The sequence below is a fragment of the Acyrthosiphon pisum genome, chromosome X (assembly GCF_005508785.2).
Source record: "Acyrthosiphon pisum isolate AL4f chromosome X, pea_aphid_22Mar2018_4r6ur, whole genome shotgun sequence".
NCBI lineage: Eukaryota > Metazoa > Arthropoda > Insecta > Hemiptera > Aphididae > Acyrthosiphon > Acyrthosiphon pisum.
The window spans coordinates 29,287,363-29,312,467 of NC_042493.1; the positions used below are offsets into that span (position 1 = coordinate 29,287,363).

At 26.1% G+C, this 25,105-nt stretch overlaps 2 protein-coding genes across 6 annotated transcripts in view; one reads left to right on the forward strand and one right to left on the reverse strand.

Moving 5' to 3' along the window:
• LOC100167823 (sodium/hydrogen exchanger 9B1) overlaps nt 1-10,453 on the reverse strand; it is a 23,568-nt gene extending 13,115 nt beyond the window's left edge. The window contains exons 1-2 of the mRNA XM_016801800.2: nt 9,900-10,453; nt 5,471-5,549 (exon numbers count right to left, since the gene is read on the reverse strand). Of these exons, the coding sequence (XP_016657289.1) occupies nt 5,471-5,549; nt 9,900-10,176 (356 nt within the window). The 5' untranslated portion in view covers nt 10,177-10,453. The remainder of the gene's footprint in view (nt 1-5,470; nt 5,550-9,899) is intronic.
• Nucleotides 10,454-13,629: 3,176 nt separating this feature from the next.
• Nucleotides 13,630-24,672, forward strand: LOC100158803 (dolichyldiphosphatase 1). Of its 5 annotated transcripts, none has more exons than XM_016801810.2 (9): nt 13,630-14,028; nt 16,341-16,466; nt 16,643-16,742; nt 16,815-16,888; nt 19,996-20,096; nt 20,165-20,349; nt 20,408-20,506; nt 21,307-21,435; nt 24,243-24,672. In XM_016801810.2, exons 4-9 carry the CDS (start codon nt 16,840-16,842, stop codon nt 24,376-24,378), a joined length of 699 nt encoding a protein of 232 aa, XP_016657299.1. In that variant the 5' UTR covers nt 13,630-14,028; nt 16,341-16,466; nt 16,643-16,742; nt 16,815-16,839; the 3' UTR covers nt 24,379-24,672. The 5 variants fall into 5 exon arrangements, with proteins under 5 accessions (XP_016657299.1, XP_016657300.1, XP_016657297.1 ...); XM_016801811.2 differs by having other exon boundaries at nt 16,643-16,721; XM_016801808.2 differs by lacking the exons at nt 13,630-14,028; nt 16,341-16,466; nt 16,643-16,742; nt 16,815-16,888 and adding exons at nt 18,550-18,850; nt 18,919-19,007.
• The last annotated feature ends 433 nt before the right edge of the window (nt 24,673-25,105 follow it).

Consider the following 25,105-nt stretch of genomic DNA (forward strand, 5'->3'; position numbering starts at 1 on the left):
ATACACTTCGCTTAACAGTGGTTACACGTAAAAAATTAGAAAAAACCACCAGAATCTACAATAAACAAGCGTACGTGTTTATAAACGCTTTATTGGAAAAAAGAATAAACAGTCGTATAAAATTAAACACTTGGAGATTTAGTAAGAAACTTAAAACAATATAGGTAGGTAATATATAACTTAATAGTACCAAAGTACATTATGGTCAAATATAATACTGTCAAACCAATTATTTTATTATTACCATGGTATTCGAGAATCCTGAAAATCTCAAATAACCTTAATAATCTAAAAAGTCAAGTCAAATCAATTTTATATTTTTGATAAAATAGCCAATAGGATATCCCACAGACTACAATGAAAATTAAATAGTTATCTTATACACAAAGAAAAAATCATATTATTTATTCCATTTAACTTTATAATTAATTTTAATTTAGCCAGGAGTCAATTAATAATAATCTGACAACATTCATCTTAGCTTAATTAAGTTAAAATAACTAAATCAAGTTCAGCTTGGACTAAAAATTCACAATATTAATTATTAATTTTAAAGATAATAATTTAAGATTTAACATACATTCTTGTAAATTATTCAATTTATTATGCATGTAAGTAGAAACAGCATAAGTCGTAACATTAAGGTGCTCACTCAGACTTCGTTGTAGCCTTTTTCGATCTTCGAGATTGATAGAGCATTATTTTATCAATGTTGATATAATATAGTCAATTATCACTTGTTCTCATCACTTTCCCGAAATACTAGTATTAAATATATATATATATATTTATTGTATAATAGATAGCTGACACAATAGTAGGTACCTCCCAGTTTTTATTTAAACACATATTAGTAACAGTTAATATTTTGTTTGCATAAATTATTTAGTTAGAATATTGTCAGTGGATTTTTTGTTCTGCCTACCTATAGGTGTTCAAATATATGAAGTGTACATAATATACCTAGGTACATAATACAAATTATATAATATAATGTTTGCACTGTAGAATTATAATTTATAATTGTAAAAAAGGGGGAAAGTAGGTAACCAGTCAGATGTACAGTATGTGTTGAGTATACCTCGCCATTAAGTAAGTATACTGTTATGTATATGAGAATATATACATAACATATATATAATCTTTGTATACAAAAAACGATTTTAGGCGAAAACGATCTGTCAGCCTAACTATAAAGTATACTATTTATTATATATTTTTTCTGCATTTTATGTTTAAAATATAATAATATTATACATTCAAAGTTTCAAGAACGCACAAATAATATTTTTAAACGCAAAAGGACTAGAATATTGTTATTCTTCGTTTAAACATCAAATTTTGCCAAATTTGAACTTCAAATGTCTATAAAAAAAAAAGGAAAATATAAACTATAAAGGAATATATATTTTTTAGATTTCGTGGTTACAGTATAAATTACTCATAAGAAATTGTAAGCTAAATTGTCGATACTATTAGATATAAAAATTGAACACTTTATAAATTATTAACTAGGTACGACATTATTTGCAAAATAATTTTGACAAATTTTACCAACATTCGAACTTCAAATTATTGTTAAAAAAAACCGTAAATGTATCTTTGAAATTTTTGATTCTGAGCAGAGGGATGGATGTATTGATTTTACCATGATGTGTGTATTTTTTTTTTAATTTTTCTTTTTTTTAAATTTTTTTTAATTTTTGCGTCTGTCATCACCTTTTAAGACAGTAAAAATGCTTAGATTTTCATCAACAGTATCTTTTCTGATATAAAAGTGAATCTAGTAGGTACTGTGGGGAGTCAAAAGTAAAAATTTCTCAGTAGTTTTCAAAAACACAATTAAAAACAAAAGAAAAATTAAGGAAAAATGGGAAATTTTACACAAAATTTGTTTTTGAGAAAATTGATTTTTGTTTTTGTGCCACTCTAAAACAAATGACCGTAGGTACATGAAGTTTTGACTGAATGTTTATATTAGTATATCCTTAGTCACGGTTTTTTCATAAGTATTTAAAGTTGAAATCTTGACAAAATACGGAAAAATCACGAAAAATTAGCAAATTATTTTAAGTTGTGAATTCATACAAATTTTTCTTTTTAAATCTAAGATTTGAAAATTTAATAATTTTAATATTAATTAAAAGTTTGTCTACTTTTATCAACAAAAAAATCTCTACCGAAAAGTCAAATTAAATTTTCATAAGCGTTGAAGTTCATATTTTTACAACATTGGATTTCGTATGTAGCGATTTTCTTATTTTGTTGGAATTCAAAAACGAATAACCGTACTCTTGAAATTTATATCTCATGTTAATTTTATCAATCTTTTATCCTTGATAAAATTCTGAAAATATTTTGATTTGTTTCGGGCTGTTTACAAATATATAATTATATAAATACATAATTGTTTGTAAATATAATATAAAATATCGACACTGACAAACCGTCACCGCTCAGAATCGTTTTTCGTATACAATGATAGTGTATCATTGAATTCAAATTTAATACCATCTATTATACAGTGACCCACTTGAAACCTACTGTACAGCAAAACGACATCCATTAACTCACCTTTTTAGTCTTGTAAATATATTATGAATAATTGCCCTCAAATAAAACACCCGATCAATACTCATTAAAATGTCCATTCTAATCCTAACCTAACCTTCTCTACTAACCTCCTATAAACCTTATATTACATTTTCAAGCTTTTTGAATATGTCAACATTTTTGTACTAACATTTATAAAAAAAAATTTTAATTTTAAATGTTTAAAATACCTCAAAATAAATCAATTTATTTATAAAACGATCTCATGTGTAAAAAATAAATAATAATAATGTAATTGGTGAAAATTTCAAGTATCCATGGTTATTCATTTTTGGAACCGAATTCGTTTTTGATAACAAAATAAGGAAATAGATTTATTTTTACGAGTGAATATGTGAATATTTAATTTCGTTGAAATTTAAACTTCAGTATTTCAGACCCCCATAAAAAATATTTGTGGACTTATGCAGAACTTATTTTTATTTCCAACAAAAGAACTTATGATTTATGAGAATCCTTGTATTAAATTTAAAATCTTAGGAGTGAATATTAAAAAAAAATCGGGTAAGTGGATGTTGCCCTACTGTATACCTAGTAGATAGGTTACAAGTGGGTCAATGTAATGGATGATGTTAAATTGGAATTAAATGATATAGTATCATTATACCTATACGAAAAACGATTCTGAACAGAGACAGTTTTTCAGCCTAGGACATTTTATATCATAATTAAATTGTTATTATTAATACGTTACCCGGATAAATTTAATTATTATCATATTTTTATATAATAATATACTTTAGTTTGGGGTTTCAAATACCCACGAATAATATTTTTTTAAATATAACACAAATCACAACTCAAATCATTCTTCTTCGTTTAAATATCAAATTTCATCCAAATTTGAAAATAAAAAACTATAAAAATATTTTTTTATACTTTTTAGTTAAAGAATAACCTACTTACGTAGTTACGTGGAACATTGTTTTAAATTTTCAAATAAACATTTTAATAAATATTAATCGGGTGTTTTATTTGAGGGCAATTATTCATAATATATTTACAAGACTAAAAAGATGAGTAAATGGATGTCACTCTGCTGTATAGTAGGTTTTAAGTGGTCACTGTATAATGGATGGTAGTATTAAATTTGAATTCAATGATATAATATCATTGAATAGAAAAACGATTCTGAGCGGTGACGGTTTGTCAATGTGGATATTTTACTTATATTTTTATTACGTATTATTAATACGGTAGCCGCTAAGTTGAATCAATATTATAAAATTGTTACGTGAGAAATACTTGATTTCTGAATATCCAATGCTATAAACATTTGAACTTCAAACGCTCATAAAAATTTAATTTGACTTTCTTATAGATATTTTTATAACCTTATAAGGAATCTTGTATCACATTTTAAAATCTTAGATTTAAAAAGAAAAACTTTTAGGAATTACTAACTCAAAATAATTTGCACATTTTCGTGATTTTTACGCTTTTTGTCAAAATTCAAACTTTAAATGCTTATAAAAAGAAATTGTGATTATGGATTTTTAATATTTTTCAAATGTTATTGTAACAATATATTAAGATATATTTAATACTACATTAGTATACATTTTCAAGCTTTTTACCCAACAAATAAAATTTAATTGACATTCAAAGAAAAAAAAACCCTACAAAATTTGAAAACTGAGTATATCCGTAAACAGCTCAAAACAAGTCAAAATATTTTGAAAATTTTTATGTATAGAAAAGGTTAATATAAACATTCAGTGAACATTTTATTAATTTATGATAATTTGTTTTAAAGTTACACCAAAAAAGATTTAGATTTTGTCAAAAACCGATTTTGCGTTAAAATTCCGTTTTTCCTTAATTTATATTTTGTTTTACGGGCGCTTTTGAAAACTATTGGGAATTTTAAATTTTGACCTTCTGAATGCACCAACTAGATTAACTTTCCCATCAAACAAAATACTGCTGGAGAAAATCGAAGCAGTTTTACAACCCCAAACGGTGGACCACACAAAAAAAAAATTAAAAACACACATCATTGTAAAATCAATACACGGCGATAGCTCCGCTCAGAATCTAAAATGGACAGAATTAGTATTTAATGATTTAACTTATGAAAAATGTTGAACAAAATGCCCAAACTTTTTGACTTGTAGAAAATTTCAAATGCCTGTACCTAATTAGCAACAAAATATTTTGGAAACTATATCATGTCTAGAAAATATTAATATGAATGTTTAGTACAAATGTCAAGTCTCTACGGTTATTTATTTTTAAATTACAACCAAAAACAAAATTAATTTTGTCGAAAATTGGTGTTGTGTAAATTTTTTTTTACCGATTATTTAAAAAATAGGTATTGGTTATTTTTACGTTTGACACCCACAAGTACCTAGTAGATCTTAGTTTGTACCTGAAACCCTCCTCAGAATGGAGTTCATAACATTGTTCTTAATCTTATTTGCTAAATGTGATGGAATTATAAAAAAAAATACACATAACTTCAATCGCTACGCTCAACGCTCAGAATCTAAAACAACTATAAATATTTATTATAGTACGTTATATGACCGAGTATACAATTTGTATAGGTGGGTACTACATATTACTACATATTATAGGTACAATGCAATATTTCGTAATTAAAACATTTCATACATATTTAGGTATAAGTAATTTTCATTTTAAATGGTTGACCTAGTTTTGAAATATATTATAGGTAACTAAACTATTTGTTGTAAAATTTTTAGTAGTCATAACTCATAAACGCATAACCAATACCAATATATGGTAAAGCATTCTCTGCACTAGCTTAAGTTTAAAAATATCAACAAATTTAAAACACCTTTACCGGCCACATTGACATTAAAATATATCTTGTATATAATATACTTACAGATCTGTACTTGATTGTGGCTCGTTACTATTTTGAAATGTTATTGATTTTCTATTTTCACTGATCACAGAGATAAATCCTGCAATATTAAAATCATAAATTGTATAAGTAACTCCTCGCTGATGCAGCTAAAAATTTATATATGCATAATAGTGTTATTTTATTTTTAAATTTATTAAGTGCAACTATATCTATCGACTATTATCGATTTGTGACATGAGCATTTTAAAATTGTATTCAAAATATCTCGCATAAAATATGCTTTTAAATTTTAATCACTTAATACTTTTGCAAAACATTTTTTTCAAAAGTAATTTAAATTGTCAAATGTATTGTAGTCAGGGACGAATTTATGGCGTAATCCGAGTCTGCATTTCAGAGGGACGTCAAAATCTTAAAATTTCGTAAACTAATAATTTTTATTATATTATCATGACAAAACCTATTTTTTCAAGTTTATTATTTTTTGTAACTGATAATCTATGTCACGTCTTTTTATTTTTGCACCTTACTCGTAGGTACACGTGGTATATTATACCACATTATTACCATATTATTATCATTCCACACGTGTTGTTATAGTCTGCCACTATCTGGCATTAGTACCTAATACCTATACACGGTCACCTGCAGTTACCATAAGATTTTTCTCTAAACTTAATAGTTATCTTGTTACGATTTAAAAAAATATTAATCGTGGAGATTTAAAACTTTCAACGATTACTAAAGTATAGTATCGTATTCTATACACAATGAAATTTCCAAAATTTAAACTATTAGCTATTTATACCTTAAACGAATTGAACTTGTTTACACCATTCTTTTGTAATTTGGATACATACATTTTAATAAATTGAATAACCTACTGAATTAAGAAATTACTAATTATTTATGTATAATATAATTTTAATTATATTTTAAGAATATCCTTAAACACTACAGGTTATGACAAATACTGTGAACATTTTAACTCACTCTTTTAAAAAAAAAACCTGTGCCTATTTATTTTTGCTATATTATTAAATTGATATAAGAGTTACTTATGAGGGTTCTTGTAACATATTATCAAGTTCTTTTACCCAGCTTAAAATTAGTCTCAATATTTTTAAAATATCATCGTGCATAGAAAATAATTGTTACATAATAATAATAATTGTCATTATTTTCTATAATTGGTTTCAAGTTACTACGATATATTGAATTACAACATTATAACAAAAACTGTTTTTTTACATAATATTATGAATATAAAATGTCATCATAATTTAAACATCAGTCACCCGAAAAAAAATCTTATATGTCTTTAATCCAAATTTTGTTTTTATTTCTTGTAAGAAAAACTGATGGCGGATATTTTCTTAAATTCTAAAATATTATATATTTAAATCAAAAATTGTATAAATTTCTACAACAAAATAATTCACGATTTTTGAACATTTATAATTTTTAAAAAATTTACCGAAATTGTTTGAAAAAAAATATGAAAATTTAAATTGTCTATAAACAACAAAAATATTTTGAATTTTTTACCATGTTTGGAAAATGCTAATTTAAATATTTGTCAAACATTTCAAATATCAGCAATTATTCATTTTTTAATTACAATAAAATAAAAATAATCAATTTTAATGAACTAAATGACACTATTAATATTTCTGGATTTTCAGTATTTCTCTATAGTTTTTCCAGATTAATAAGTAAAGAAGAAAGTAAGTAAATTTTTACTTTTGATCCTCTAAGGCCTAAAGTACCAACTAATTTCAATTTTCTACCAGACACTACCCATGTAGTTAAAAATGAAAGTATTATTGTCTACTAACGTGTCTTCAAATAATAAATTTTAAAAAACCTTATTTAGCAAAACCAATACCATTAGAAACTAAGACAAAAAACTATAACTTGCGCAATTCAATCCAATAATACAATACCTAAGTATTCTGAAAAAAGTCTCGAGATCATTTTAGATTTTGAGAGGAGCGATGAATGTTATGATTTTACAATGATGATTATTTTTTTTTTTTTGTGTCTGTTACCACTGTTTGGGACAGTAAAACTGCTTCGATTTTTTTCGAAGATATCAGTATCTTTTTCGATGGGAAAGTGAATCTAATTGATGCGTTCAGGAGGTAAAAATTTAAAATTCCCTATAGTTTTCAAAAGCACCCGGAAAAAAAATAAAAATTCAGGTAAAACGGGAATTTTCACGAATAATCTGTTTTTGACAAAATTGATCTTGGTTTTTGGTGTAACTCTAAAACAAATAACCGTAGATACATGCAATTTTCACCGGTTGTTTATATTAGCATTTTCTAAATGACTTTCTTGACATTTGCAAAAAATATTAAAAATCAAGTCACAATTTTTTTTATAAACTTAAAGTTCAAATTTTGACAAAAAACATTAAAATCACGAAAATATGCAAATTATTTTGAGTTAGAAATACCTAAACATTTTTGTTTTTGAATCTAAGATTTTAAAATTTAATAAAAAAAAAATGTCTTTATAAAATCAAATTAAATTTATATGAGCGTTTGTAGTTAAAATTATTACAACATTGGATATTCACTCATTTAACTGAATTTTTATATTTTCATTTTCTATACACCATAACCTTTTGACTCGTTTTGAGCTGTTTAAGGACATTTGCAGTTTTCAACATTTTTTTTCTATAATTGTCAATAAAATGTTATTTGTTGGGTAAAATAGCGTGAAGGCTCTTGATATATTCTTATCGTAGCAGATAAAAATTATTAAAAATACATAAGCACAATTTTTTTATTAGCATTTAAAGCTTAATTTTTGACAATATTTATGAAATGAAAAATGTTTCAAATTTGGACGAAATTACATATTAAATAACCAAGAATAACGATTTTAGTTATTTTGTTGATAATATCAATTCAATTTACCGGTTACTCTATTAATAATAATTAATAAGTAATAATACAATATAAATATACCTTATATAAAATATCCACACTGAAAAACCGTCACCGCTCATTCTGACTTTCCGCTCATCACTTTTTTAAGTATTGAATAATTTTTTAAATACTTTCAGCATGAAGTATTTTGAATGGTATTTTAAATACTTTTTTTTGTATTAAATACTTTTTGGTATTGAATACTTTGGTTTTTTATTTCGAACATTTTATTTTTATTCGAAATAATTGGTTGGAAAAATATTATTGCCAACTACAATAATAGAATAATAGTTTTATTTAATATTCTGTATTTCTGTGTTAACCGAAGCCCGAAGGTTTGTGAAAACCAGATTTCTAAAAATAGTTATTGAATAACAATATTCCCTTTTAACTATTAGAGAACTATTAAAGAACCTACTAACTATGTGTTTATATTACGATAATTAAAAACCCACTTTAAAATCCAAAATTATTTGAAAAGTATTTGAGTAGTAGGTATTTGAAATACTATACAATTAAAGTATTTGAGTAGTATCTTAAATACTTAAACAAAAATGTATTTGAGTATTTACTTAAGTACTTTTTAAAAGTATTCTTTACAGGACTGATTATATCATTGAATTCAAATTTATAACACCATCCATTATACAGTGACCTACTTGTAACCTACTGTACAGCAGAGCGATATCCGCTTATCCACCTTTTTGTAGATATTTATCTAATGGCCACAAGCCCACAACAAAGTAGGTACTTATAATATATTATTATATTATTATTGTAAATAATAAATTTATTTATTTATTTATTTACTATTATAAATAATAGTTACTAAAAAACTTTCAATTCTTTCGGTAAGTTGATAACATAAAAATCGAATTTCACTTATTCAAATATGCTGTTTCGGGTGTTTCAGAAATCTTGTATCTTTATTGCATTAATCGATCGGTAAGCCAGATATATTGCATAATATTTGCTGTGGTATAGAGTATAGCTGGGATTACAACAGCCATCAAACTATACTAATTTTCATCCAATTATTACACTTTAAGTGGTTTCTGCAAGGTTTTTATTAAATTACGATTTAAACTTAACAACCTGACAAAAGTCAGTGCTTGCCATACTTTTTTCTATTATCTTTGGGGGATAAACAAATTTTCTCTTACAAGAGTAACATAAAACAATAATAAATTATAATATAGACTGTAGATTATTAAAAATTATTTACTTTATTATTATTCTAAATACTTTGATTACGCACTACAATTTAAGATAGTAAAAAATATTATAAATATTTTAATTAAATTTCTATCTGAACGTTCACAAGTGGGGCATTGAGGTAATACATCATAGAATAACACTAACACTGGTCATTGTGGAAATTGCAATGTTATTTGAATTAAAATCGTGTTATAGTCAATGGACAATGACTATTAGTCATTGTGTTTTAAATTAGAATTTATTGTACCTAGGTATATACGGTCTACACACATCATACATTTTTAATCTACCTTGCTGATTATGGTGAGATGACTGCAGGTCGTCGTCGTGTGCGCCGCAGCTGTGCGGAAGCTTAGTCAGCTCGACGACCACCCCGGGCTCAGCCGGACGTGGAATGTTTCCAAGCTGATTGAGGCTTTTGCAGGGACCGTTCACTTGGTACGAGTCTGACCGCCATCGCAAAGCCGCCGCCGCTGGAGTCTGCAGATTACGCGATTGAACCTCCGACCGTGGTGACGACGAGTCAACAAAGACACTTCCGTGTCTCCGGATGTACACGCCGGCCATTTTAATCTACACGAATATTATGAATAGATAACTGCAATGTCACGGCAGGTGAGACGACGAGAATACACGGAAATTTCGCAACAGACGTACACAGCCGCCGGAATCGGACCGGCAGTACCTATTAAAGGTAACGACCGACGAGTATTTCGGAGACGGTTTTTTTAGTTTTTCGACACCGATTCAGCAACAATGACAGCGATTCGACTTGATATTGGATCCGGCTGTCACACGGTACGCGCAATATTACCATAATCGGTGTATGAGTAAATAGCTAAAGTTATAATATACAGACCAATAACATGCTGAGTTTTTATACATAAAATATATTATTATGTAATGGAGCTCACGTATTATATTATATAATATAAGAATTGAAATTATTAGACTATACTTACCGTCGGTCGTAATGAGCATACCAACAGGGTGATCCATTCAACTGTTCACGTTTTTTATGAAATTTAAAGTATTTATAACACTATCCATAAATCTTATCAAAAAAATAATAATAAAAATATTTTTCCATTTTATACTAAATTATTTTTAATAATAACCTATAACATAGGTTACCAATGAGAATCAAAATAATTTTCTAAAAATATTGAGTTATAAATATCCAATACTCATTGATCAAATAGGATTTGGATTGTTGAACCACAACTATTGTGAAAGACCTCTTTCCATTTTTCATAACATTTTAAACAACTATTCATTATTTGATACTTATTCGATATTTTAACAAAAAATGTTTTAAAAAAGTATTCTGCTTCTGATCATGAAAGTATAAATATAGATTGGCATCAACAATTTAAACAAAAAAAAACAACACACAATAACTGGCTTAGTAAATTAGTTTAGCCATGTAAATAGATCACCCTGTATACCTAGATATATACGCATGACGGCCGAATGCATTAACACGCTTAAAAATGTGTGACAGTAAAATATATGTCTTAATTCCGATTTGTTTGAGTACAATACTTACCAAAATCAGTTATTGTTGAATGCCAATATCTATACAGGTACCTAGTAGCTTTTTTCATGAGAAACATATTGCATCTTTAAAATAATTTGTATTCCATATTATACAATAATTATTATAACTATATTGTCTATTTTTAAAAATGTACCTTTTATAACCACCTAATTGTAATCTTGGTCAAAATTAAAATTACAATTCAGACTAACACACAATATATTATATACTCGGCCTCACAATTTCAGACAAATGTACGAGTATAAAACAATAAATTAATGTACAAAAACCTTCATCAAAGCTAACACGAGGATCAAAAATAACAAATTGTATAGAAACCTTTCAGAAATACTTTCTAACAATAACTAAAATAATATTTAATACGTTATTAAAAAAAAATGTAAGATTATTTTTGCAACTTTGTATTATTGTTTTCTCTCCATCTAGATTTATTGTAGATATTAACTATTAAATAAACAATATATACTTATCGTAACATATCGGCAATGCAGCACACGTTTTTAAGATTAATAACAAGGCCATAGATATAATTAAAAAATCGGGTATGTAGGTAACGCTCTTTATTAACTCAACATCAATAATATTATGTTTTTGAGGATTATTTTGCAATGGAAAAAATATTAATAATCAATAATTTCCTTCACTTATTTCTGAGTATAATATAAACCATAAATGTTATTCCAATTTTTCGATAAAACTTCTGTTTAAAATTGTTATTATATTTTATCTAACTACACCCGCATGTGTTGTCTATATCTTACAAACAAACAAAATACAACAGATAATTATGAGAATTTTTAAATTTAATATTTTACTTAGGTACCTACTAATAATATTTTTTTTCAAATTTCAAATTTCGTATGTTGAACTTATCAGTTTTAATGTACATATTTTATTAGTGAGTCTACCCATAAATATATTTACTAATGTACCACTGATTATATTTAAGACTGATAGGTCAATAAATAACAAACACGTATTTTTCTTGTAATAAAACAAAAAATTATAATAATGAATCGGGTACAACTAAAAATAAGTTATCAGTTTGATTTTAGTTAGTTGAAGAATACATAAGCAAAAAATATAAGATATCTACTCAAAATTGTGTAACTTTAAAGGGGTCTATAACTCTAATTAAATATTACAATTTCTAATAAATTATAAAATAATAACTAATTTGTAGGTATATTTTTTAAGATTTTAAGTTTCAAATATCTGATAGAGTGGCGGTAAAATGATTTTATCGAGGGGAGGATATGGTGATAACATTCCCTATTTGATTATTAAAAATAAAATTTATGGTTATCAAACCTTAAACAATGAAAAAAATTTCGTGGGGGATGAATCTCCCCTTACCCACCCACCATATGTGACTTCCACTGATCTAACATAACGATAACATGATCTCTAATTTGGTATAACAATAACAATACATAATTTGGATTTACGGTAGGTATCAACATTTAATAAAATTAACAAAATTAGTTATTTTAAGAAACTATCTATTTTCTATCAAACAATTATTGTGTTGTAAAAATAATAATATATTAAATTATACATATGAAATTATAATAATATATTATATACCTAAATGCATTATGCACATTTATGGAAGTTTTCTGAAAACGTTTTCAAAAAAAACGTATTCAAAATTTAAGTAGATAGCGATATATTATAATTTTATATATTTATACTGCTTTTAGATGTGTATCTTGATATTTTCATATAAAGGGCGCAATATTCTTTTAATACCCATATTATAGTATTGTTCGCGTATTGTTCGCTGAATAATAGGTATTTCAGGTACTAGGTATTATAATAATACTATACTAAATATTCTTTAAATTATAAAGAAAACTTATTTGTACAAAAAGGTTTAGTATTATTGTATTCATTGTAGTATTGTAATTGTTATATTCACAATTCACAAGTAACTCCATAGAAGTAATATAATAGGTTAATACTATAGTATTGTGTATATACCTGCGTATATAGTTGCGTACTTGCGTCTATTTACTGTTGAAAATATTTAAGAACAGAAACGTATATCTTTTATATTTCCAATTAACTGCAAGGTATTATTGTTTACATTTTTACACTGTGGACTGTGGTCTATGGGTAAGTTATTTTGCACACAATTTTATATTTTTAACGTATAGTGAGATTGATAGTTATATTTATATAATTTTTAAAAAAATGTGTGCTTTTTTCGGAAACACATTTTTATGTGCTGTAAAATTAATTGTGTAGATTAGAAATTTAACACGATAATATTGTTTCAATAGTATGCTGTTAGTTTTTATATTAGAGTGATTTGACCTATTATCAATTTTTTAGATAGTAATACATTATCTGTGCTTAACCATTGGGTTTTATTCATTTTTTTTTATTTTCAAGCTAAATGGGCATTTTTAATTTTTGATATTTCACATACCAATATCTTGCTTAAAAATGAAAATTTTGAAAAATCGGCAACGCTTAACCACAGAATAGTTCTTACATAAAAGTTTTATAATAGGTAAATTCAGTCTAGTATCAAAACTAACTAACGGCACACTATTGAAAATAGTGAACGACAATTTGGTATGTCGTGCGTGTGTAAAACGGAGAACACAAATGTATGGGCAACGTCCTCTTAAGTGGAAACAAATTTTCAACGAATAAATCGGCAAAGAAAATAAAAAGCAACAACAAATTTTTTTTTATAATTGGATTTTTTTTATTGGTATATATAATCTGTAATAGTATTTACAATAAGCATATATGCGAAAAAAAATGTATATTATAATATGCAATACCTACGTGGAGACGTGAAGAGAGAAGTCACCCAGCAGAAACACTCAGAATATTGATATTGGGTAACTATTAAAATTATTATTAAATGTAATTGAATTTCGATAATATTTACATATATATATACTATATAGGTACTTACGATTTACGACTTACTAGAAACAGCAGAGACAACTTGAATACTTGACTGTTGTATAGATAGATAATATTATGTGAATTATTCAAAATTAAATTTTCAATAAAACAGTAATATTTAAATCTTATTTTACATAATAGGTAATTTGAAGCATCTACATACCTATATAACATAATATATATATAATAAAACACATTTCAAAAATTAGGTACCTATCTACCTATAATATAACACCTATTGTGTTTATTCATTAGGTATATATTGTATAGGACATAGGTAAATAGGTACCTAAACGTCCTAAACGTTTTTACTTTTACATAAATGTGTTTAATACAAATATTAAACAACTACTGTTCTAAAAATTAATTCTATTCGGTTATCGTTATAGTTCAAGGTCTGCTATAACCTGCGTACGATTTTCATTCATAAGTGAATATATAGGCTATAGGAATATTATATATTTATACCTATAGGTACGTAATGTGTGTAGTTCCTTCCTATTTACAACAATTTGCTACAGACATTACCTAGCATTGGAAATGCCCATATATTATACAACGATTTTGTTATTGTCAAAATCAAAACCAAATTTTTGATTTATAGTAAAAACTAAAAATTAAAAACTTATTCCTACATACTTAGTAAAATATGCAATACAATAAAATAAAATAAATACCTATACAAAACAATTTGTTAAAACGAATTGTGGTTGGTTTTTAGTCCACGAGGAGAGCAACATATATAGCTAAGCCATTACATAATAAATCGCCCGTTGACGATACACTAGGCCAGATCGCCGTTGATGTATACTTCTCGCCACTCTCTCCTCAAAGTTATCTATCGCTGATCCGGTACCCTCCACCAGACTATGCGTCTATGCCCGTGACCCACCCATTCTTCCTGAACTTTTTTTTATCGTTATGCCTTTGATACCTACCATTTTCTCATTTTAACGTTTTTAAATTCAAAGAGTATTATGATGAATGTATTATTTTTACAATGATATGTCAAAAAAAAAATTTATAAAAACAGGCATTTTTACGCAAGGTTTTTGATCAAAGCACTTGAAAATTGAATACAAGGTTCTTCATAAGTTGCTACTAGTGGCAATTAAAAAAAAAGTTGACCGTTTAATACATGATTTCTAATAAGTTTTTATCACAAAAAAAAGTTTACCGAAAAGTCCAATTCATTTGTATGAGCATTTGAAGTTCAAATTGTTTGACATTATAAATATTCTCATCTTGGACATAATATCTGAATTCAATTTAAATAAAATTATATTTGGTTTATCATGTTTATTTTATTAATAATAACCCGCATATTTTGTTTTGTAGTTGAAAACGATGTTAAATGCGAGTTGGTTGAAGTATAATATTATACCTATAATACCTATTGCTTTTATTATAGTGACCATCCATTACAGTGGCCCACTTGTAACATACTGGCTAGGTAGCCTGTAAGTGGCTACTGTACAATAGAGCGACACCCACTTGGCCAACGTTTTAGTCTTGTAAAATATATAATATGAATTTATAATAATATGAATAATTGCTTTCAAATAAAACACCCGATTAATATTCATCAGAATTCAGCAGTTAATCTGATAATCCACAAATATAACTGTCAAATGTCAATCGTAAGATTTGTGGCTTAATATAATTTAATATAGGTAATAGGTTTAATGTTTATTGTATATTAGGTATATACCTACTATATATTCCATCAACTGATTTTATTTTTAGATCCTTTATAAGTTATTCATTTTACAAGGTGCCAAGGTGGGTACCTCCCAGTTAATTCACATAATAATATATATTTTCCATACAATATTCTGCTAATCTCTATATATTTTCTTATTGAATACCTACCTATTGAAAACTTACTGTCACGAAATTGTATAAAATATTTATAATTATTCATCGTCTCAATGCACAGTTCAGGTTGTTACAAATATATAGGTACCTCGTACCTATAGTGGCTAGTACCTACTACCTTGTGATTATGTACAAATCAAAACTTATTGGCCAATTATCGTTATAATGTAATATAACTGAACAATGTATATTGCCTACACTATATTATTATACACGTCCATACAATGTTAAAGTAATTTTTCTATAATTATTTTATCTAACTATCAATTTACAACGCACGGGAAATTAACACAATACCTAAGTATATAGCTACTTTCCCACAGTCATTCGGAACTATATACTAACTTTTTTTTTTTCACCACAGAACGGTCGTGGATTGAAATGAATTGTAGCCAACCGTTTGTCAAGTCGCAGAAACGTATTTGGATTTTAGACGTCGGCGAAAGTGGTTTGACTTAAATAGTTAAATACTGTGTATAAATGCGTACTGGTGAGTATTTGTCAACTATAGGTACCTACCTATATTATATTATTTCAATTTTTAATACATAGGTAGTTCATACTATATACGCATTTTTTTTAATATTGTCCATTAAATTTAGGTACCAAACTAATCAATGTTTTTTAATCCGCAGTTGATTTAATTTTTCTTAAATAAACTTGTAGGTATACAGCAGTCAATGATATCGTGGGAGCTACCATTTGGACGTCATAATTTTTAGGATTATAGGAACCTATTACATAGGTACCTAGTTAGCGTAAATCGGTAAATCGTCATGTGTGGTGGCACATAGGTATATTATTTTATTTTAATATTTTAATTTTACATGATTTATAGAAATTGACAAATTATTACCGACGTTATGATGACTTATTCGGTGTCGTCGAACAAGAAACACGATCTATCGAATAGTAAGTATACATTATTATTATGGGTAGTGAGTATATAGTGAGTACTAAATGTTACCACAGTTGTATTATTCCTATAAGGCTATAATAATTTTATATAAAAACATATTGCAGGTTTTACGGTTGTTTTTTTTAACTATTTATGAATTTATGAATTTAATATAAAACTATTTTATTAATAGTTTACGCCTTATCTAACTTTTGGAGAGCCATATAAGAAATTTAGGACATTTTTGGGCTCATACATATTCAATGTACCTATTTAGTGTCATAGTACTTAGTATTTATTATTTAACCAAAATATGAAAATACAAAATAAAAAAAAAACAAATAAAAACTTCATTCAATTCAGTATAAAAAACTATAATTAAAAAATTAATTTCTTTTCCGTGGGCCAGATACAATTATTTGTCTACGAGAAACCATTAGGTGACTCCTGAACTGCTGAGTCCTGACTAATAGAAAAGTAAAAAACCTCATAGAAAAAACATTGGTAATCACTAATCACGCACTTTTAATAATCATTAATATTATCCGGACAGTCACAATGTACCTGTATAAGACTTTGGAGAAATTACATACAATATTGCATATCTATTACCTTTTGGTACTGAAGTAGAACAAATAGAGTTTACAATTGTTCAGTAATAGGAAGGTAGCTAACTAACTAATAAGTGGCAATATCAACCATGGTTATATAAATGCATACTTATTATAGGAACTAAGCTACTAACTAAACCAATTAACTCGAGTAGATTCATGAAGTTAAACCTGGATAAAATACTTGTCAACTATGGTACCTGTTGACTGTCCGACTATAAATGGAATCAGCTAATAAGGAATACCGTTTTGTAATAAATTAGTAGGCAGAGATTACCGGTAACTCTTGTGACTTGCATTAGATTTACCCAATTTGTTCGAACTTCTGACTACGATAACGTTTAACTGTCGTCGAGTGGAGTTCTGACAATACACGCCAGAAAATATGTGCATATAGCTGGGTTACTGAATACAGGGTGGAAAGGGCCGGGGAAATATTTGTTTTTCTTTTTTTTTTACCAATTTACCTATATTGTATACATACCTAGGTACCAGTATCTGTTAAGTTTACTCGCCTATTATTACAATTTATATTAATATACTTAATAATATTAAATAAAATGTACCTAGGTATCGCAGTAATATGCAAACGCTCAGTCTTGAAGGCAGGTTCTAATGCGCTCATGATAAAAAACTAAAAACTCTAATAAAATTCGCATTTTCGAATATATACCTCATACCTTTGGCTAATACATTTTAGGCATCATGTCGTCCGTCGAGAGGCTTATACGTATTAGACATTTGGGTAGGTACCTACTTATCTACGAGTATCATTGTTATTATTTATTATACTTTTATTAATATTTAATTGATTGTATATTATTATAAGTCTAGAGAACTAAGTTGGTGTTTGGTGATTTAAAAAGTAGACTCCTACTCTTACCTAGTTAGTAGTTACCTATAACGAAATAACTCAGCCAGTCAGACCCCAGTTAGCTGCTAATTAGAGTATCACACATAATATTATTTGTATATATACATATATATATATATATATATATTGTTATCATTCATACAGCTGATGTTTTGTTATCAGTTATCGTTCAAAATATGTGACATAATTTGTTGATAAATAAATAATTAAACTTGTTAAACTTACTATAATAATTTAATTTTGGTCATTAAGCTGTATTTTCGGTGAATTCGTCTTTAATTCGCATTCGGGCTATAAGTGAATCAATCGCCAATCGTGTCTATTAAATTAATATTTTTTCGCTTAATTTTAAATCCATTGACTAAATAATTTGTATTTGCAAAAACAGCAAATTATTTGTATACGATTTGTATATCGTTTGCCAGCCAAAAGACTAAATTACTCAGGTTACTTAGTTTGTCAACATACCACTGAGAACATAATATTATATTGTTAGTACTCAGTACCCCAGTTATCATGTAGAAAACGCCACTCTACAGTAGTCCTTTTTCTTTTCAAGTATGGATTCGATTGTCTCTAACAGTAGCGAGTATGATCAATCCATTGACTGGGTACCATTATCTCTGACGTTTGTTGAATATCCAAAAGGTGAGTGAATTAAGCAGTTGTGTACTACATAAACTGTACATAACAATCATAATACATGTTTACACTGACTCCCGAAAATGTTTCAAGCGTCCAATTAGTTTTACAGAAATATTAATTTGAAAGATATACAAGTGTAACTCAAATTATTAAGTTTTTTTGTCCTTTAGACATTTTTACAAAGTATTCTTAAAATAGTGAAACAATTAAGCAAATTAAATATTTATAACCTAAACTTATATTATAAATTAATATACTAAATCTCATATTTATTCATGTTTGGCACAAAGTTAACTTTAAAATTATTAAATTAAATCAATTTTTAACTCATTTACAATAATTATTTTGGCCTCTGTTTTCATAGGGTAGTCATTAGTAATATATGTATTCAACTCAATTTTTGTTTCAACAATTCAGAGCCGATGTAGTTATATATTATATTTTTATCCTACACTATAGAATGTATAATACATACTACTTATTAAACACTTGTATCCAAATTTATAACAAGTAGGTAAGTTGCGTTCAAAGATTAAAATATTCCCAAGATAGTCGTATTTTTTTTATTTTCTATTTCCTTATCATAAATGTTTTATTTATGATTGATTAAATACATTTAACAATAATTAGAAAAAAAACAACTTATTACTCATGGGGCAAATTCCGTTGGGAAAATTCTTGGTGGGCCAAAGCGTCAAGACAGTACAGACTTAGCAGTTAGTAACAATATCAAAATCGACAAAATGCCACTATACCTAATAATTTTCAATGTATATTAAACAATATTAAATCAACCTACAATCAGTCATTAGTTTCCGTGATTTTGTGACTCACATTTCAATAATATTAATTTGTAGGTAGCTATTCCATTCAATAATAATATTATAGTTAAAATAATTTATTTATTATTTCTAAATATACTTTTACACTTATTGATTAACATATTCTTAATGTTACCTACCTACCTAATAATTTTATTTTTATGTTTAAGGGAATATATTTGGAAAGTTATTGGCACTGTTTAGTTTGACACCTTTTGTGATTCTGTCTGGTTTTATTTCTTTAATTCTATTTCGGCGAGATTTACATACAGTAAGTAAACATTTAAATTAATACTATCATTACTTATATTCTGTCTATAGTGATTTTTTTTTTTTTAGATAACTTTTTTCTTCGGTGTGTTACTCAATGAGATATGCAATACAGTTCTTAAACATATATTACGGGAGCCTAGACCCTTAGCAAGAAATACAAATTTGTTGTACTCAGAATATGGCATGCCTTCATCTCATTCTCAATTTATGTGGTTTTTTGCATCGTACATGTTATACTTCACATTTATAAGGTATATTTCCTAAAAATATAAAGAGTAAGACTTATTTATGATAATTTTAATTGTTTAGGTTGCAGTATGCTAACAACAAAGCATTTAAAGAGTTTTTCTGGAAAGTCGCTGGAGCTGTATCATGCATTGCTATTGCCTGTATAGTTTCTTATAGCAGGTATTTAGACAACAGTTACTGTATTATATTATAATTATATATTATTTTTAATACACGAGAAAGTAGATGAAGTTTTAGATTTGTAAAAAAAAAAATATAATTCATTTGATACCAACATAACTTATATGATGATATTAATTATTATCATTAAAATAAAAATTGTTTGATAATTATATCATTACTCATATTTCATTGATCAAATATTGGGGACAATAAGAACATTTTCTTCCAATTAACTTTAATCTGAATATCGTAGTACAGACTATGGTCTTACATGTTTACCGACCTCTTCATTGTATAACAAATAATCTCAGGAATATAATATTAATAATATTCAGTAGCGGTGAATAAAATTAAAACTAACAGCTCAAATAGTTCAATTGACCCACCCATTCCTTCAAACAACCGAGAAATGGGCTTACCTAATTATGTGTAAATAGTTTAATGACATTCCTGTATTTAATAAAAAATTATAGCAGAAAAACAAGGAAGTATACTTTATTATTTACCCATCCACGACTCAATTTTTAAGGCAGTTCAATTAAACTACCTGAAGTACATGTTTAGTGCTACTGATTGCATGTGTAGCAATGTTTGTAATAATTACTTCCTGCTGTTTTCATATTATTAAATTATCTCCCCTTTCTCTAAATTACAATTAAAGATTTTAAATAATAATCAATTTCATGATTGGTATAGTAAAATATGTATATTTAATAATTTAATATGATAACTTTTGTTTAATAATATTTTAACATGTTTATGTTATTACCAACATTATAACGGTTTTACTTTTTTAGAATATTTCTACAATACCATACATGGAAGCAAGTAATATATGGAGCACTATTTGGTATTATTATAGGGACTATTTGGTTTACCATAATTAATGTGGTATTGACACCCTATTTTCCAACAGTTATATCTTGGTATGTTTGATATTTTTATACATATTTCATATTATATAATTTTATCAATTTAAAATAATAAATTTATTTACTAAATGTTTTATACAAAATAACACTAGTGATTTTTTTTGTAAAAATTATAGACATCATCAGTATGTTCAATCTGGAGTATGGATTCTACTACTGTGTCCAACATTAGTTTAATTTATTATAATTATTAATTTGCTTTGGCCTTGAGTTCTATGAAGTGCTAAAATAATTTTTGTTTGTTTTGCTTTGAAATACATCACGTATTTACATCTTCATCAGCACATATTATGTTATCATGTTTATTTCAATGATACATTTAAAAATTAAATGTACCATATTCTACCATTCAAAAATGTGTTTAATGTCTAATTGTTTTGTCTCCAGATTTTAGTATTGAATAATACAAACATTATACATACTAAAAGCTTATTCATTGAACTATCATAAGTTTATTACAAAGTTAAATAAAAAATATACATATATTAATAAATGTTAAATACTATTTATTACATTAAACTATTGAAGCCTTACCAAAAAATAATGTACATTAATTCAATTTTGATTAGTAAATAATATTATAATCGTTTAAGATTTTAACTAGAGCTGGCGGTATTTATAAAAATGCCAATTTTTTATTTTCAGTTATTTAAGAATAACGGTAATATACTGTTAATTAGTAATTACCGTAGTTACTAAAAAAAACCGTTAATCTACTTTTATTATTTATTATTTTTATATAGTCATAATGACATAATATAATAGCCCTATCCCAGTTTGGAAAGTTAGAAACACTAACAAATTTGCCAACGTATTTTTAATAATTACGGAAACACGGTATTTTTGATAATTACCAAAAATACCCTATAACCGATAATATTGTAGATACCAGTAATAAACAAATACCAGATACCGGTATCAAAATTTGAAATACCGCCAGCCCTAATTTATACCAACTATAAAGTGTAAAGAAATATAGATGTTATGGTTTAATCCATAAACAAAATAAAATTGATATAGTTATACTTGTATTAACTAACTTGTATATGAAAAAAATGTCCAGTACATTATATTAAAAATATATTCATCAAGATATATTAGAATAATAATTTTGTAGTAAATTGTATAAAATAAATAAAGAATATGGATAGAAATTAAAATTAAAAAATTAAAATAAAATTGTATGAATGTTATTGATTTATTAAGCTCGGATGGGTAAGCATTTTCATATTATTATGGGTCGATCGTACTGTATAGTTAGTAAACAAAATATGTTTTATGAAATTATGACAAAAAAATTTTTAGTATTAACATTTAACAGTTCTAAGACCATATTCCACGATATTTTAAGATCATCTTTGGTCTTTTATGGCATATTGCTGTACTATTTTGTATTTTGAGTGAAAACCACATACAATGTTTCAAAAATAAAGATTTTAATTAAGACTGTAAACTCAGTATAAGCTAAAAAAATAAATTCAAAGTCTACCTACCCCGTTATTTTTTGGTGGAGAAAGTGAATTATAAGCTATACAACCAGAAATGAACAAATAAATACTGCTGTAACTTATTTTATATTAATTTAAACATATTTTATGAAATATTAGGCCATATTTAGTAAATAAATTCATATTTTTACAAACATATTTCGTAATTTTTTGGTACATGTAATTCCAAGACCTATTTATATTTTATTTACAATAAGTCTAAAAAATAAGTTCAAAGATAAAACAATAAAAATGTATTTTCATTGTATTTCCAAAGAGCCATTATAATATCATACAATTTTAAAATATTGATAGGTTCTCTGTATGACAAATTATTATATTAACATTGATTTAAGTTTATTTAAAATAATCAAGCAAATAAATATATTTATTCTTGAATACAAATATTTATAGTCTGTCCATATATTTTTATATAAATTAAATTACAAATGATTTTTGAAATGTTATTATTATTGACATTTAAAATAACCAGTATGAAAATACTATATATAACTTATTTGAATATTATGTTTTAAGTTCTAACTGTAATAACTAATAACAGGCTTATTTTGTCAGTGGCGCCAATAAGCAATACTTAATTTAGGTGGGTGATAGGTGGTGCCGTGGTGATTGGTGGCGGGTGTTACACTGGTACATGGTTGTGACTTTTGGCCTGTGGGCTGTGAGTACCTTAAATCATGATCTAAGGTGGTTACTATAGAGACATAGATGTCTAATTCATACCATATGAAAGTGACATCGGCGCCACTGTATTTTGCAATTCAAAATTTACAATGTTAGTCATATTAAATTATTTGTATCATTTAAATTATAAGTAATGATGCTATTTATAAATCTAAAACTATTTTTCTATTCTAAGCAATTAAAAATACATTTTTTTTTTTTAACTTACCTTATTATTTTACTGTATATAATTGAGCGTTTTTTATCTGTAAAGCTTAACTTTATGTTATATATTATATTAAAAATCATTTGACATAATATGATGAACAAATTATAATAAATAAAAAAAAATACAAAATCCCTCATCGGTTATAATTAGGTTAGATCATTGATGCTTCGCTGTGGCTTGTACTAGTGGTCTAAAAAGAATGTAAACTATAATATTTAAAAGTTTCCTATCTTTTTTTAATACACTTTATAAAATGTGTGTGCAATATTAAATGAACATCTTTAATTGTATTGATTGATTTTTTTCTTCTTCTGGTAATATGGGTAAAACTATGCTTTAGTGTGTTCTTAGTTAAATATTTAAGTATTTGTTAAAATAATATATTCTTTTTTTTTATTTAGGAAAATATCTGAACTGTTTTTATTGAGAGACACTACGTTGATTCCCAATGTCTTATGGTTTGAATACACAAATATTCGTCATGAAGCAGGAGCTAGAGCCAGACGTCGAAAATCAATTTCTGCAAAATCTCAATGACTAATATTTTGAAAGAAATAGAATGCATTAAAATAATATGACTAACCTTTCCAAGCATTTGTAATTATGTGAAATAATAAATTCACAGTATGTTTATAATAATATTTTGCTATAATAATATGTGTTGTTTGTGACATGTTTATGTATGATTATAATAACTAAATAATTTGTTCATTTATATTTTATAATATCTAATAGGTACCAGGATATCCTGGGACCTACTGTTTTATAAACACCATGAAAATTCAATTTATTATTTAAAATTTTCAGTATGTTTAAATTAATTTTGAATAGTGTGCACTCTATAAATACAATAATATTATTAATTTAAACATAATAATAACTTACACAAGTACAATCATTTATTTAAATTTTATCATAAAATGTTTGAATACACTCAACTAGTTACTTATTAATTTTATTCTGTTAAACAGATTTTACAATTTCTTGTAAAACAGAGTTAAACTTTAAATGTTAATGTTCAATTAAACTGTTTATTGCAAAACTATTTTAATTAGGTTATACTCACATTTCTATACTGAATAATTTAAAAAAATATTTAATAACATTAATTAAAATTACAATTTTTAAAGATGTGATTTATAATATATATAAATAATATGATGAAGATTGTTTACTTATTTGAGTGTATTTATGTATACAATATATTTTAGACACATTTGTTTTGATTGAGAGAGTAATCAATTTGTATGAATAATCAAATTAT